Consider the following 16,633-nt stretch of genomic DNA (forward strand, 5'->3'; position numbering starts at 1 on the left):
CCAGTATAACTAATAAATTAGTACAACTTTGTAGAAACCAGTACAACTAAAAAACTAAAACAACTTTGTGTGCATAATGAGTTTCAAATAAGTGGATTCCCAGATAAGTCCTACACTTTTTAATTTAACACTAGGTGTACTAGTTTTTCTAGTTATACTACTTTCATATTTTTTGGCATAGTTGATGCTGTAATGTTGTTTTACTTCCCACCTGTAATTGCAACCTGTTCAACCACCAAGTTTGGATTTAGGTTTTAAAACACACACACATACAAGTTTTAGGTTTTAAAACACACACACATACAAGTTCATCCGTTTTAGGTTTTAAAACAAACACATACAAGTTCCAAAAACAACAACATAGTTCAGCCAAATCAGTTTGGCGTAAAAGGAGACCTCAACAAATGAGAACGCTTGGGCACCCTCTTTGGCATCTCAGCAGGATCCTGTGAATCTCCAACCGAAGCTGTGTTCTCTAAAGCGTCATCAACTCTAACCTCACCTTCCTTCTCCAAAGCATCATCATCTACAACCTCATCTGTCTTGTCCACAACAGCTTTTTCCGCAGCAGCCTTCTCAAATCTCTCTGCAGTGTCTGCCATAATTTGAAGTGTAGATTGCTCATCTCCATCTTCAGTATCTACATTGAACAAAAATACATCCTGACTTAGATCATCATCATTAAAAATAAAATTTGAAGTTATATGTTATCATGACTTACCTTGCATCAACTTCTCAGCCTCTACCTCGATATGTTTCTCACCATCCTTCTCAGCCTCTGCCTCAATCTGTTTCTCACTATCCTTCTCAGCCTCATCACCCTTGTCAGCCTCTGCCTCAATCTGCTTCTCACCATCCTTCTCAGCCTCATCACCCTTGTCAGCCTCATCACCATCCTCGCCCTCCTTATCAGGCTCATCATCACCATCCTTATCAGCCTTATCACCATCCTCACCCTCCTTATCAGGCTCATCATCACCATCCTTATCAGCCTTATCACCATCCTTGTTAGTCTCATCACCATCCTTATCACCATGTATCTCACCCTCCTTATCACCATGCATCTCGCCCTCCTTATCACCAAGTATCTCAGCCTCCTTATCACCATACATCTCGCCCTCCTGGAACGACCAACTTTCTCTCTGGATTTTTTCTTCTTCCAACTCCTTTACTCTTGCTTCCAGAAGACGAATTGTTTCGTCTCTCAATGCAAATCCATCATCCATTCTTTTGTTCAACTTCAACTCTAATTCTCTTAAACTCTCACGACCTGCTTCGCCCCCTGTTTGAACTCCTGCCTCACCCCCTGCCTCGCCTCCTGCCTCGCCTCCTGCCTCTCCTCCTGCCTCGCCTCCTGCCTCGCCCCCTGCCTCGCCTCCTGCCTCCTCTTGTTGCTCTCGGGTTCTCACATCCATCTCATATAGATCCGGCCAGAAGATTTTTTTCCCTGGTTCCATTAGGATCTTGTTCCAACTGTCAACAGCTATGTCTAGCGTATCCGAATCATCTATCAGCTCCAAGTCTTCAAAAGTCCCTTCATCCATTATTTCATACAAAAGGTCTACTTCATTTCCTTTTGGTTCCAAAACACTGATAATCTCCTGAAATGACCAACAACAAATTACACATTTAATTAACTATGAACTTGAAGAAAATGACATAAACAACACTTAAAAAAATTATAAGCTTTTACCTTTGTGTTTCCTAGCGTCCGATAAATCATGTCAAGTGGAAATCCTGTTGTTCCGGTCCTCTTGAACTTCCATTTGCACATTCTTGGACAACCATCAAAACAGTTTGGAACAGGCTCTCTGAATCTTTCCCTAAGGACAGGGATACATTCAAATGCTAATATCTGCACATCATTTCACACAATCACTTTAGTTATATTATAACAAATATGCTTATGAAAAATGTTATTCATATACCTCCAAAGGGTTGATAAACCCAGGAAATACCCACTGTGCATGCTCTGGGATCCCATCACGAAAATGATCCCTTACATGAAAAATCTCCTTCATGCAATCATCAAAGGTGTAACGGCCCCATGGAAATTCGGTGCAAAACTCCAAATCTTCTACTGCTTGGAGAAGGAAATACTCAATGAAGTATCCTGCTTTGGACCTTCCTCTTAAAACTGTAGCCAGAAAGTAAAGAACCGCCATCCTCAGACGATCGCCACTACCATCAAATTTCATCTTCTGAAGTTTCTCCTTAACATCCGCTTCTGTCACTTGCAGACCCTTTTCCTTCCCATCCTTTGTCTTCTTCACTTTAAAATACTTTCTCGCAAACTTCAGTCTCCCTATGCTCTGATAGTTTTCTGGATATGAGTGGCAGTATAAACCAGAGAGGAGGCTATGTTCCCTGATAGAGTATCTAATTGGAACACCGTTTACCCCAAACCAAGCTTGTCGACCCTTCTCTGTATGCATAGTACGAAGTAGCAACATCCACAATCCCATCACTTTTCTTGTTGAGGTACAATCCATGTGGAATATATGCTTGAACTGAGGATGTTCCTGAAACCAACTCTTCTCTGAGGCATCCAACTTACCAATCGTCTTGTTCAGAAAATCGTGTTGATGGCACCTTGAGGAGAGCTTGCAACCCTTTCCATAGTTGCTCGGATTGAAGAAAAAACCAGCAGGTCTGTCAGCTTCTACGGTCATATCATCACTCTCAACCTGAAAAATACAAACAAAATACAAAGAATAAATAACTGAGTTATACAACACATAAACACTTAGTTGTACCAGTTACACTAATTAAATTAAAAATAATATTACTAGTTCTACCAGCAAGCCTAGTTATACAACAACAACACCATCTCATTAAACAGTTATACAAAATACTTCTCTAGTTATACTAGTCAGACTACGTATAAGAAGCGTAGTTGTACCAGTTATATTACTTATAAAAAAAAATTTACTAGTTATCCTGAATTTGTTTACAACATATTATTACCAGTTGCACCATTTTCACTCTTTTAGTTGTACTAGTAATTTAATACTCGGTTGTATTAGTTAGACTAATTATACTTTTCATAGTTATACCAGTTATATTAGTTATAAGAAGTGTGGTTGTACTAGTTATACTAGTTCCATTGATTCTGTTTTACAACATTTTATTACCAGTTGAACTAGTTTCATTCTTTTAGTTGTACTAGTTACACTTCTTATATAATCACTACTTATTTTTTTTTCGACCCTATGATAAATATTTCTAGAACCATTTAAGTTGACTTGTTTACCGTTCTTGGAGCGTCGTTGTCAATGGCAGCAGATCCAATAGCAGCCTCATGTGAATTTGAATCTATGTTGTTAGATCCAATCTGCTCACGGTTCCTATTTGTTAGTCCAATTTTATCATAAAAATTCCAAAACCATTTTAATTGATTTGTTTACCGTTTGCCCGTCATTGTTAATGGCAGCCTCGGGTGAGCCTGATTCTCTGTTGGTAGAAGTTATTGGAGCTTGCAGTGGATTCTCCGCCTCATTGGGTGTTTGAGTAGGTGATTTTTGTGGCTCAATCGGAACTGATGGGCTTGGCGTACCCTCTCTATCATCCTGCGAAGGTAACTCCGTTGATAGTGGCGGATAATGATCAGGATCGGCTTGATGTTCTGGTGAAGATGCGGTCTGAGGCCGCTTGGTTGGATTGGACGAGGACTCATCGTCTACACCACTGTCTCGCTTCCTCTTCTTCTCTGCGGTTTCAATCTTCTTTTTCTCTGCATCTCTTTTTTTTTTAACGGCTTCTCTCCTCCTTTTCACCGCTGCTTGTTTTTTCTTTATCACAGAGTCTTTCTTCTTCTTTTCCGCCTCAGCTTTCTTCTTCTCCACCGCAGCTTTCTTCTTCTCCACCACTGACTCATTCTTCTTCTTCTTCTCCGGCGCACCTTCTTTGTTCGTTTGTTCGGTGAAACGAGTCTTTGGAGCCATAGTGTTTCAAAGAGTAACACGAAATAGAGAAACAAATGAGATAGAGGGAGATCGTGATGATTGTGGTAGAGTTTGATTAGTGAGATGAGATAGAGGGAAGGGGGAGAGATCGTGAATTTTTTTCTGTTGGTTATGTCGGGGAAGAGGAATTAGGGATTTAGTTTGATTTAGGGGGAAGGATCCGGGAAGGGCACGCGGGTCGGGTTAGTGGGTGGGGTAGGTTGGTTGGATATGTAAATAAGTTAAAGTTTTAGGTTTTATAGTATTTTCAGCTTAATTTCGATTTATTATTAATTCATTAAAAAAATAAAAACAGAAGTGTCCTTTTCCAGATTTTTGTGTGCCCATTTGGTCGATCTCAGCATTTGATTCAAAGAAAAGAGTCTTTAACCGATTCTCTGAGAAGAAACAATCTCTCCTTTCTCGTTCCTTCCTTCCTTCGTAAAGCTCGAAGCAAGCTGAGAACATAATCAACCGCTCGCCTACTTTAGTTTCTTTCTTCACCGAAGCACACAGCACTTGAAAGGTATGAACTTTATTGATTCTTTTTCGTTTTGTTATCATTTTCTCAATCGCCGACATTGGTATTTTCTGAAAGATCAACCGAATCTTCTAAGGAATCCTTTCTAAAAATCGTGTTTTTCTCAACTGAAAAAAAAGACCCAACCTTTCTATTTATGTTAGTATTGATTTGCTTATGTTAAGTTATGTTGCGTCTTCTTTAGAAGCGTTTATGATTTGGGTTTGGGCACCTCCCTTAAACTTCAGGTTGATTTGCTATTAATTAATCTCCATTTCAGTTATCCTCTATTTAAAACCTTACATTTGTGTATGTGTGTGCCTTTAGCAGCTGAATCAAACTTCTAGGGTTCTATACTGTTACTTATATATTCTTCCTTTTGTAGCTTAGTGTTTTATCCATTATCGGGTTTTTTTGAGTAATGGGAATTGAAGGAGAGATGGGTGTTAGTGGAGGGATACAAGATACTCTGATGATGAGCGTTGATGAGAAAGATGATCTGAGAGACAAAGATGAAGTTACTGTCCGTCGAATGAAGAATCGGGAGAGACAACGCAGGTATAGAGCCAGGAAGCGGATGCGGGAAGAAGCAGGTCTCGATGATGAAAATCTCTCTTTCCAGACTCAACAAAAAGACCAAGAAGAAGAAGAAGAAGAGGAGGACGAGGAGGAGGAGGAGGAGCTAGAGTGTGATAATGTTTATGTTGACAACTTTGTGAGGCGTGTTTATTGCCATAGAGATTGGAAAAAAGAAGCTAGAATTGCTCATTTGATCATGGACACCACTCGGGATGGTTCTTGTTTGGTTCATCGCAAGATTAGGCCTCGCCCAAGAGACTGGAAAGCTGAAGCTCGAAAGATGAAAACTTGATCAAATCCATGTAGTTGGTTGGTTCTTGAGGAGTCAGAGTCCGGTTTATTAGAAGAGATCTTGCAAGTGCACTTTCTTTAAGATTTTGGATTTGACTGAAAAAAAAAAAAAAAAAAGAGAAATGCACAAAGCAAACATCCTATTATAAGATTAGAACTGCTTCTGCTATTTCTTTGTTGTGTGTATTAGAATATCCAGACGTTATATTATTATGTATACGAATGTTTGATTTCATTTGTACCACCTAAAACATTATCACACTAAAATAAAAGGAGATTCGACCCCAGAAGGAAATGGGGTGACAAGTAGTGATTATCTCCAAAACCTATGGCATTTCCATGTTGTATCTATCCTAAGAGTTCTTTCTTAAGACATTCACCAGTCCCTTATCAAAGTGGCCATGAATATAATATTACCAGTCTGGTACTGTCGAACAATAGTATGGTGATTGCCATAAAATTCATTCGTCTCAAAATTCCAAGTTCTGCATCAGAAATTTAGAAAAAATGTAGACAAGTATTGTTTAGTAATGTTGGCATTTTGAGAATGAATCCAAAACAGATTCATTCAAATTGTAGACCAAAATGAACAATATTTTGTATTATTGGGAGATTTAGACATGACACTGAAACACCACCACTGCGAACCTGCATGAGAAATAACAGAAAAACTTGAGGACGTTTTCCTGAACCCAGTGACCATTCTAAATTCATTGTGAACCAGTGATCATTTAAAAAGCACCAATGATCGATGGGCCTCTCTTTACAATTGAAAGAAAAGTAGCAACTAACGACTGGGCCTCTCTTTACAATTCGTCGATCTTTGATCATTTAAAAACAGGGCCGGGCCTGACCACAAGCTGGTCAAGCATGGGCTTGGAGCCAATATTTTTATAAACAATTTTGGGGGCCTATTTGATAAGAAATTTTGTTGGTTCAGCCACAATAAGCTTTTTCATTTGTTAAGGTCATGAGTTCAAACCAGCTTAATATTGTTTTTGGGGACAATTTTTTTTTACTGTTTTTAACCTTAGAAAACTCAGGCACGGCCCTGTTTAAAAAGCACCGATGATGGAAGGCAACCACAATCTAGCTAGAGATCCCCAGCCAATATATTAGCCCTCTTGGGAGTTTGTAGTGAGTTACGTTATCTAAATTGATTAGAAATCGATTTGGTAGTGAATTTTTATAATAATGTTTGTATGTTTTTTTTTTTCTTTACAACAAAAAGCAAAAATAATTAAGCAGATTTCTGATCCAAAAGCTACTTCGGAGGAATCGAGTCAACATAAACCATAGCAGCAGGCTAATTTCTAACATTTCGTGCTAGCTTGTCCGCCATTGTGTTTTATGCCCTCGGAATTTGCTAAATAGTAAAGGGATGAACAAATTTCTTACATCACAGAAACTCCTCCATGTGTGTAGTGGACGCCGGCCATTCTGTTGGTGTAGACACTATCTTCACCCTTTAAGAGCAGTCAGTTGCAAACACCGCTTCTGAGATTCGTAGGTTTTCATGCACTTCATCGCCCATATCAAAGCTTCACATTCAACATATAAAAGTGATAGACTCTTGCGAATATACATGGCACCCATCATAATAATGTTTGTTTATTAAATGTTTTCACATTTTACAACACTACAATGTTTATCGATTATAAAATTACAAATACAAATGTTGGTCTCTTAAATATATATTTGTTGTTGATGAGTTAACTTCATATGCACAAAATAAAATTAAGTTTTGCGGCTGACACAAATCACCAAAACTAAATAGGCAACACCGATTATATAATGACGAAAAAAAAATTAGGTTTTCTGCTATCGATTTATTTACTACTGACTCTCCATAAGTGACTCTCAATAAGTAAGTTCATTTACTACCTCTATAAAATTGTGTGTTTTATTCTCTTAAATTTCTTTTTTTTAACTTCTTCTACGAATCGAGTGAATTACATAATATATTAGCCCTCTTTGGAGTTTGTAGTGAGTTACGTTATCTAAAGTTATGTGTAGAAATCGATTTGGTAGTAACTAACACATGGTATAACTCATAATATACTATATACACGTTACATATTGGAGACGAAACAACAAACGATACAGACTAAGAGTGAGAGAGCGAAACAAACTTGTCGCTCTACTTTTGGACTTTCTTACATAATAGCTACAAGCTACAAAATTACTGGAACCCCAACTAAAACGAATTACTTATGATTTTGACCCCATAACTTTCTTAATCTTTACTTTTAACCAATCTTTGAGATTAAACTCGCCCGGAGCTGTTCCTGCGTGTATATTCTGAATCCCATCTTCACCGTCGCTTGCTGTATCATCAGATCGTTAACCACCGACATACTCGCGTGATTGACCTCAAGCTCCAGATCCATCAACGCCGACATCAACCTCGCTGCCGGATGATTCCTCTTGCTCGATTCCACCCTTATCATCGCATCCCAACCGATAATCTTCACCTCGATCTCCATCCCCACCGGTTTGATGGCTGTCATGGAGCAAGAGGATGATAGATCACCACCGGCGCTCGCTTTTCTTCCGGCGAGCTCCATTTTCACTTCCTCGAGCTGGGTTTTGATCTGAGTTTTCTCAGATTCCGTCTTGGTCACCTTCGACTTGAGCTCGTTGATGTAAGCAATGGCGTCACCGAGCAAAGAAGCTTTATCCATTTTGGAGACGTTTGGTACAACCGCACGTAACGCGTAGAATCGCTGGTTTAGTTTCTCGCGTCTCTGTCTCTCTGCTTCGACGTGGTTAAGCGGCTCTTCTCTACCGTTGGCCGGTTTTCTTCCGCGTTTCTTGGGACGTTTCTCCGGTATCTCTTTCACGACGGAGGCTTCTAGATCGGAGTGATCGGATTCTCCTCCGCCGGTTCCGAAAGTTAGAACCTTGTCATCTATGGACTTCTTTCTCTTATTCTCGAACTGAGTCTGACCCGAATAAGAACTCGGATCCGGGTTCACGGAGCTCCGTTTACCCTCATCGCCGAAGCTCAATATCTCGCCGGGTCTTGGTTTCACCAAGGTGGTGCTCGACGTGGAGAAATTTAATTCGCGGGAGAAATTGTTGCTGAATTTCGGATTCTGGGTCTGGGAATGAACCGGGCTCGGAGCTGGATCCGGATTCGGGTTTTCGATGATGGTGCTTGAACTACCACCATTCTCAAACTGGATCGACTTGGCAAAAAGCTGGGAGCTAGAGCTCGGAGCTCCGTTACCCTGCTCGGCTACTCCAATCGGGTCATTAATCCACATAGTCGGATCGTTCTCGCCTTGATCCGGGTCAAGATTCCAGTTAAGACCCGATAAGTCTCCAGCGCCACCGTTGAAATTGAAAAGTACTCGCACCTTGTTCATAAGATCCGAGCTCTGTCGGATCTGCTCCGTCGACCCGAGTTCAACAACCCCGTTCGCCGAAGGAATACACGCGATGGTCTGCATCCCAAACACTCCTCCTTGCTTCGCCCGCTCACAACCCGACCCGGTTAACTGATCCGACCCATAAACCCAAACTGCGTTACCCGTCGAGAACGCCTTACCCGCCAACCCAGAACCGCAAGCGAAGCTCTGCGTCATCGAAACCAAGAAAAACCACTCCGTATCCGTCACCTCTTCATCGACGGCGTCATCCGTCGGACCACATCCGCCGGAGATCAACGAGTTGAGCTCACGCAACACCTTCTTACGATACTCCTGATCCGCCGGTGTTGAAAACGGCGGTGGAGACGTTCTCTGTCTGGGCTTTGCCTTGTCTTCTTCTCCTTTGTAATACCCATCGCCCCATCCGAGCACGGAGGCGCCGGAGAAGTCGTACGACGGCTGCCAGAATATAGCGTAGGTCCAGCCTTCGTTTGTCCCTTCAATCAGTGCTTGCAGCCTTTGCTGTAGAGTCTCCTCGTTGAATCCCGCCGGTGCCGGAGCTGTAGTCGACGCCGTTGCCGTCGTCGTTGCCGGTTGCCATAAGGCTGAGATGTCGGAGGAGGAGCTCATGAAAGCTTCCATCATAGAGGCGTTATCGTCGGTGGTCCAGAGATTCATCGTCGGCTCCGTCATTCAATAAACCGTTTAAAGTTAAAAGTTTGTAGAGAGAGAAAGAAGAAAGTCTTCGTAGTGGAGAAAATTGGAGTGCTCTGCTATTATTATATCGAGGGTGAGAAAGTGATTACATTTGCAATATGATAATATTACGTGGCTTGTTTGATTATAGAACTGGGCTATTAAAGCAGAAGCTTCGATTTAACTATCACCCCCTCGACTACCGAACCTACTCGGTAATATCTTAACGAGTGAGATCGTACGGTTGTTGTTCGCGCGTCTGTCGCACTCTCTTTCATTGTTCGGTCAAGATTCTTTTTTCACTCTCCACTATTATTTCTTTTCAGTGATACGAGCTCAGTGGAACGGCCTTAGTTTTTTTGTCTTTTAAAAACCGGACCGGCCGGTCGGACCGATCGGACCGTGATTTAACCTCTTCGGGGTTGTATTAAAAACCCGATTGAGTTAATCGCAAACCCAATTAAAAGTCGGTAAAATTCGTTAAAACCGGTGACATAGTTTGATATTAAAACCCAGTTTTTTTCAAATTCAAAGAAAAGTATATTAAAAAACTGCAAAATTTAAAAGAATTCATTAAAAATTCATATTATTTTTTAAATATTTATCTAAATTATTTTTCATTTTATTTTATAATCTTTTTAAAGTTTTTATTTTATTTTCATATCATTTTTAGATTCTAACAATGATATAAACTTTTATAAAAATAATTTTATAGTTATACATATATATATAGTTACTTAATCTAAAATTAAGTATAAATTTAAAACCCGTTTGAACCGGTTGGATCGGTCTCGACCAACTATAATGTCAAGTCAATGTCTGGTCCGGTTTCAAAACATTTGATTTTTTATCATATATGAAATTTCACTCTTAATTGTATAAAGAGAATCTTGTATTAAATTTTGTAAAAATATAGTACTAGACAAACAGCTGTTTTGTTGACCAAAACATCTTTTATTTTTTGGTTAAGACTACTAGACAGTTATTTACTCTCTTCGTTTCTTAATATAAGTCGTTTTAGAATTGTGTATCATATAGATTAAAAAATCATTAAATTTTTATATTTTCTAAACATAAGCATCATTACTTATTATCTAACCACAAATCATTCAATAATAAAATAGAAGATATATTATCATTGGTCATATAACATTAAGCATTAATAAATTTTACATAAAAACCGAAAACGTCATATAATTTAAAACATACAAATTTCTCTAAAACAACTTGTATAAAAAAAACGGAGGGAGTATATATGAAAATTTCTTGCAAGAAAATATTCCAGGTCATTAGTTTCAAAATCTATAATTTATTTCTATAAATTCAAATTCTTGTTGTCATAGTTTAATTATTTTGAGATTTTCATGTATCTATAACGTGGACAGTGGCAAATTTAATAAATGAAATTGGGACAAAGAAAATAGTTATTTTTGTCTTTAATATGTAAAATTACAACAAGGTGCACTGCCAGTGAGAATCTCAATCTCCCAAAATGATTCTTGTCTCCTTCGCCTATTACTGTGTTGACGAAACAAAAGAAAACTAATTATTTACTTGACCAGCGATATTATTAGCACATGCTTTAAGAAAGAAAGAAACTCTTTATAATATTTTAGTTACATTCACACTACACGATGAACACATGCTACCTAAGTTCTATTGTAATATTATTTATTTTTAAATAATGAAATCTTATCTTAGACAATCTGACATATCTTTTTCTAGAGTAGAGGATTCCTATAACAAAGATAAAAAAGATTTTGGATGTATTTTTCAAAATGGTACTTACCTAAATCTAAAGTAAAGATAAAAATTATTAATTTTTACTTAAGTACAAAGAAAAGAACAATAATTTATATTTTAGAAAAATAAATAACAATGGTTATAGTAAAATTACATTTAACCGTGTTCTAAGAACCGGTCTAGCCCAAGTGGCAAATTGGATCTAAACAGAATAATTTTTGAGCAATTTTTAAAAGCTTCATTTAGACATTTAAAAATCGGTTCTGACTTTCGTATAATCAATAATTTCACATAAACCGTCTTAATAACCTCCTAAAACACTAACTATAAATACTATTATACAGGTTAAAATACCAATAGATTAGAAATGTTCTTGTAAATATAATTTAGAACATAAACTCAAAAAAATTAGGTCTAGTGAGTAACACAATCATTTGGCATTTTTTTCGTCTATGCATATATTTATCACATCGTTGGACCATGGTCCCAGCACTCATAATCCTATCTCTATTTTTATTTTTCTTAAAACCATCTTTCATCACTCTAGTTCTTATGTCCTAACTCTTAGTTAAAGGCCAAAAATAATTAATAATACTAAGATCAAATAGTATATACTTAAATAAAAACTAAGCTTATTGTTGGGATCTTGTCCATGTCCAAAAAAATATTATACAAAAACGTCTAGATCAATAATCACATCAATCGAAATCAACCTCGAAAGTGAGAATAACTTTAAAATTATAGGGATCGAGCGAACAAGAAGAAGAAGAGATATCGGAGAAAAGAAACAACCAAAAGGAGAGGGACCAAGAGGGAAGGGGAGATGAACATTCTAGCTTACACACACATATACATCAACCTTGTAAATGTGACAAAAAATATGACTGAAAAGCTTGGCTTACTTCATTGATTTACATGAGTATATATACATCATATTATTAACCAACTTCTCTAGGATATATCTTCCTTATATTACATCATTATCTCTAACTAACTCAAGTATATCCAAATATATTATGTCATTATCCTCCAATACTCCCCCTTAAGTTGGGAATATGAAAGTTTCGTACTCCCAACTTGAACAACAACGTCTCAAACTGAGCTCTCCCGAGCGCCTTGGTCAGCATGTCTGCAACCTGTTATGTAGTCCTCACATGAACTGGTTCCAGCGTTCCATCCTGTATCGCATCCCGAACTTGATGACAGTCTAATTCATTATGTTTTGTCCTTTAATAGAATACTGGATTGGCAGCTATATAGATGGCTGACTTACTATCACAAAACATTTTCGAAGGCTTAAACTGCTTGGCTTCCAAGTCATTCAACAACCTCCGTAGCCATTTAACCTCTCTTGTCGCTTGAGCCATAGACCGATACTCAGCCTCAGCCAACGAGTGTGATACTACCTCATGTTTCTTTGTCTTCCGCGACACAGGAGAATCTCCCATCAGTGTAACATAAGCACTCAGCGATCTTCTCGTAATAGGACACGCATACCAGTCTGCATCACAATACACCGACATATTCAGATCAGTTTTCGAGCTCAACATGATCCCCTGACCAGCGGTTCCTTTGAGATACTTAACCACCCGCAGAGTAGCCTCCCATTGCTTCTCCCTTGGTGCCTTCATGAACTGCGAGAGTATATGTACTGAATATGATATGTCTGGACGCGTGATCGATAGATAAATCAGTCGTCCCACCAACCTTCTGTACTGCTCAGCATCTCGTATAAATGGACTTGTATCCAACCCCAACTTGTGTTGCTGTTCCATAGGTGTTGGAGCCGGTTTTGACCAAAGCAAGCTAACGTCTGCAATCAAGTCTAGCGCATACTTTCTCTGAGTCAACATGAAACCTTCTTCAACACGACCCACTTCGATACCAAGAAAATACTTTAGCTTCCCTAAATCCTTCATTTGAAAACACTCACTCAAATATTCTTTAAACTTGTTCACAATCTTCTCATCATTGCCACACACCAGCAAATCGTCAACGTATATCAAAACTCTGAGTTCTATCCCTTTCTTCGAATAGACAAAAAACGAATAGTCAGCATAAGAGTGCTTAAAGCCGTACTTCTTGAGAGCGTCAGTAAGCTTGGAGAACCAGCATCTCGGAGCATGACATAACCCGTACACCGCCTTATGCAACCTACACACCTTGCTCGGATCAGAACACTTAAAACCTTGCGGAAGTTTCATGTATACATCCATCTGATGCACAATCCAACCTCTTCCACACACTACTCTCAACAAACTCCGCATTGTAGTCATCTTTTCCACCGGAGCAAACGTCTCCTTAAAATCTCCGTTCTTTACTTGTTTGTTTTCCAATGCCACCAACCTCGATTTTGGTCTCTCAATCATACCGTCTGCGTTATATTTAAACTTGTATATCCACATAATTTCAATGGCTTTCTTCCCTGGAGGCAGGTCTACAACACTGAAGGTTCCATTTTCTTCAAAGGCTACTATCTCGTTTTGCATAGAGTCTCACCAAATATTTAGTTGAACCGCCTCTTTATAGCTTCTTGGTTCTCTTTCGTTTGTGATAGCCCCTAAGAACGCCTTATGAGATGGTGAAAACGTTCATCTGAAATATAATTCTCAAGAGGGTAAGGTGTACTACCTGAGACCGTCGACGAAGGCTCTGACTGAAGAGTAGGAGCAGGCGTGTGATCAAGATCGTGAGGGGGTGATTTTTCTTTTAAATACCGAGCATTGTAGCTAACATAATCTCTTAACTTCACTGAAGGTACTTTCTCTCTGCAGCCTCTACCCATCTCTGGCTCTGTAACTTCTCCTTCCACAGCTGTGTCAACAACAACTTCCTCAGCGCCTGACTCATTAACACTAGTATCAACAGCTTCTGTAGTCACACCAGAGGACTCTTCTGTTTACGGTTTACTAAGTGTCGGGAGAATACTTCCCCTGTCCTCCTCTGGAACATTTATTATCCAATCATCATCTGGCCCTCCTGTTGGTTTCGTATGTTCCATTATACTAACCGATTCTTGTCCAAATGGAAACACTTCTTCCGAAAAACTTACATCTCTTGACACTAAACTCATTGTTGTCCAGATCATACACTCTCTACGCCTTCTTCCCAAATGGGTAACCAACAAAGACACATCTCCTGCTCTCTCACCGAGTTTGTCTTTGTCTCTGTTATGCATGTGTACATAACACAATGATCCAAAGACACTGAGAGTTTCATATGGTGGCTTTGTTCCAAACAGCTTCTCATACGGTGAAAGACCCTCGAGCAACTTGGTCGGAGTCATGTTGATGACGTGAGTTGCTGTAGTGATTGCCTCTCCCCAAAACTTAACTGGCATGTTTGTTTGAAACAATAAAGCCCTCACCACATTCAATATGTGCATGTGCTTTCTCTCCATTCTTTGGTTTTGTTGTGGTGTATTAACACAGCTTGTTTGATGTATAATGCCTTTGTCCTGAAATAACTCTCTTAGACACATAAACTCCATACCATTATCACTTCTGACCTTTTGAACCGACATATTGAACTGTTTTTCTGTATAGGCGCAGAACCGTTGCATTACTTTCTTGACCTCAGATTTTGCAAGCAACAAATAAGTCCACACTGGTCTAGAGAAATCATCAACAACTGTAAGAAAATACACTGCTCCACATGATGTAGGTACACAGTATGGACCCCAAACATCCACATGTATAAGTTCAAAACAACGGTTTGTTTTACTGATACTATCACTAAAAACATCTCTTGTCTGCTTAGCTCTAAAACACACGTCACAAGGACTAGAGCCAGTTTTTTTTCAAAACACCAGAAACCATAGGTAAAGAAGAAAAAATCGCAAAAGCTGGATGCCATTCACGTTTTTTTTCTGGTTTTTCAAAACACCAGAAACCATAGGTAAAGAAACCAGTGTTTTTTCAAAACACCAGAAACCACAAGAGTTGATCCTTGCTTCCATAAGCTCTGTTAGCTCTTCCAACTCTCACATCCTTAAACAAATACACCCCATCACGTTCCTCACCTTCTCCAATCAGAGTCTTCGAAGAACGATCCTTCAAGACAACAATTGTATCAGTAAACAATGCAAAGCAGTTGCTATGTTTTAACAATTTCTACACTGGAATTAATGTGCAGTCTAATTTAGTCCCAAACAACACATCCTTTAGCGATATCTTATCAGTGAGTATCATATTTCCCATCTGACAAGACGTTGAGGTACCACCATCTGCGAAACCTATAATACAAGGTAGAGTTTCCTTCACATTGACAAGGTGACGTATGTCGCAAGTCATATGATGTGAGGCCCCAGAGTCTATAATGACATCACCAAGACTCTTACCCGACAACTTCTCTGACTAACCACTTGTTTTGCCGTCATTGATGATCTGAGTAATCGCCTTCCACTGCTCAGGAGTTAGATCTGAACTACCAGCACCGTAAAATTTTGTCGCCTGCGCAGTATTGGCAGTACCACGACCTCCTCTTCCATAACCAGTACTGAAACCTCCACGACCTCTTCCTGATCCTTGTGTTCGCTTTTCATTTATCCATTCAGGATAACCAATGATTTGCCAGCATGTGCCCTTGTCATGTCATGTTTTGCCGCAATTAGAACACACTTGATCCCTTGCTCTGCTTCCAGAGTTATTGTTCTCTATTTTACCGCCATAGCCTGTTGATTCTCTTGTGTCACGCACATCCAGTTTTGCTTCTCGTTGAGACACAAAGCCAATTGCCTCCTGCAAAACTACTTCACGAGCCTTAGCTGAAATCAATCGTGCTTCTTCACGTATCACTTTAGCGTAGGCTTTTCCCAAGTCTGGTAACTCGTCAGCTTCAATTATAGCTGTTGCTACGTTACCAAATCTTGACTCATCCAATCCCATAATGAATTGATGAACTCTTTCATCTTCTCGTTCCTTTTCATAAACCGCAGCAGCAGAACAGCTACACGCCGGTGGTGGCTTGTAGGCCTGGAGCTCCTCCACATCATTGCTAGTCGCCCATAATAGTCTATCACTGCTTCTCCGTTTTGACGACATGACACGAGCTGCTCCATTAATTGATGGATACGTACCTTGTTCCCCACTTCAAAACGCTTCTTCAAGTTCTCCTAAAGTTTGTGAGCTTCGGTGATGAACGTCACAGTCGATCGGACCCTCGGTTCTATTGAAGATTTGATGCATCCTACTATCATTGAGTTAACACTCAACCACAACTCCAAGTCTGAACTACCTTCGGTAAGTTTTTGTAAGGTTCCATCGACGAACCCGTTCTTCTTCTTTGCCCTAAGAGCATTCATCATCTCCATAGCCCATTCGTTGTAGTTGTCACCCTTCAACTGAACGGACGTGATCAAAGCACCTGGATTGTCCGACGAAAACAGAGAATACGGTGATGTTTTCATCGAATCACTCTTCTTCGCCACCAACTGCTTTGTCTCATCAGTATCACTCATCTTTAACACGTGAGTTTAAACGCTTTTA

At 39.4% G+C, this 16,633-nt stretch overlaps 3 protein-coding genes across 4 annotated transcripts; 1 reads left to right on the plus strand and 2 right to left on the minus strand.

Moving 5' to 3' along the window:
• Positions 1 to 270: 270 nt before the first annotated feature.
• Positions 271 to 4,311, minus strand: LOC106414982 (uncharacterized protein At3g43530-like). Its single transcript, XM_048779543.1, has 6 exons — positions 3,408 to 4,311; positions 3,254 to 3,334; positions 1,929 to 2,687; positions 1,694 to 1,855; positions 722 to 1,601; positions 271 to 640 (listed from the first exon to the last, which is right to left on the minus strand). The coding sequence occupies exons 1-6, from the start codon at positions 3,942 to 3,944 to the stop codon at positions 375 to 377; spliced, it is 2,685 nt and encodes an 894-aa protein (XP_048635500.1). The 5' UTR covers positions 3,945 to 4,311; the 3' UTR covers positions 271 to 374.
• Positions 4,311 to 5,569, plus strand: LOC106439013 (rho GTPase-activating protein gacV). Of its 2 annotated transcripts, none has more exons than XM_048779545.1 (2): positions 4,311 to 4,470; positions 4,850 to 5,569. In XM_048779545.1, exon 2 carries the CDS (start codon positions 4,886 to 4,888, stop codon positions 5,333 to 5,335), a length of 450 nt encoding a protein of 149 aa, XP_048635502.1. In that variant the 5' UTR covers positions 4,311 to 4,470; positions 4,850 to 4,885; the 3' UTR covers positions 5,336 to 5,569. The 2 variants fall into 2 exon arrangements, with proteins under 2 accessions (XP_048635502.1, XP_048635503.1); XM_048779546.1 differs by having other exon boundaries at positions 4,325 to 4,470; positions 4,855 to 5,569.
• Positions 5,570 to 7,357: 1,788 nt separating this feature from the next.
• LOC125608908 (transcription factor MYC2) lies at positions 7,358 to 9,554 on the minus strand. Its single transcript, XM_048779544.1, has one exon. It carries the CDS (start codon positions 9,399 to 9,401, stop codon positions 7,584 to 7,586), a length of 1,818 nt encoding a protein of 605 aa, XP_048635501.1. The 5' UTR covers positions 9,402 to 9,554; the 3' UTR covers positions 7,358 to 7,583.
• Positions 9,555 to 16,633: the final 7,079 nt, after the last annotated feature.

Source organism: Brassica napus, chromosome A5 (genome assembly GCF_020379485.1).
Source record: "Brassica napus cultivar Da-Ae chromosome A5, Da-Ae, whole genome shotgun sequence".
Taxonomy (NCBI): Eukaryota; Viridiplantae; Streptophyta; class Magnoliopsida; order Brassicales; family Brassicaceae; genus Brassica; species Brassica napus.

What these genes read in the sequence shown, in the direction of transcription:
- LOC106439013 (XM_048779545.1), top strand. Translation starts at nt 4,886, where the DNA reads ATGGGAATTGAAGGAGAGATGGGTGTTAGTGGAGGGATACAAGATACT.
- LOC125608908 (XM_048779544.1), bottom strand. Translation starts at nt 9,401, where the DNA reads ATGACGGAGCCGACGATGAATCTCTGGACCACCGACGATAACGCCTCT.
- LOC106414982 (XM_048779543.1), bottom strand. Translation starts at nt 3,944, where the DNA reads ATGGCTCCAAAGACTCGTTTCACCGAACAAACGAACAAAGAAGGTGCG. An exon ending in TTAACAATGACGGGCAAACG is followed by an intron (nt 3,335 to 3,407) that starts GTAAACAAATCA and finishes AACCGTGAGCAG; the next exon opens with ATTGGATCTAACAACATAGA. An exon ending in GGACGCTAGGAAACACAAAG is followed by an intron (nt 1,602 to 1,693) that starts GTAAAAGCTTAT and finishes TGGTCATTTCAG; the next exon opens with GAGATTATCAGTGTTTTGGA.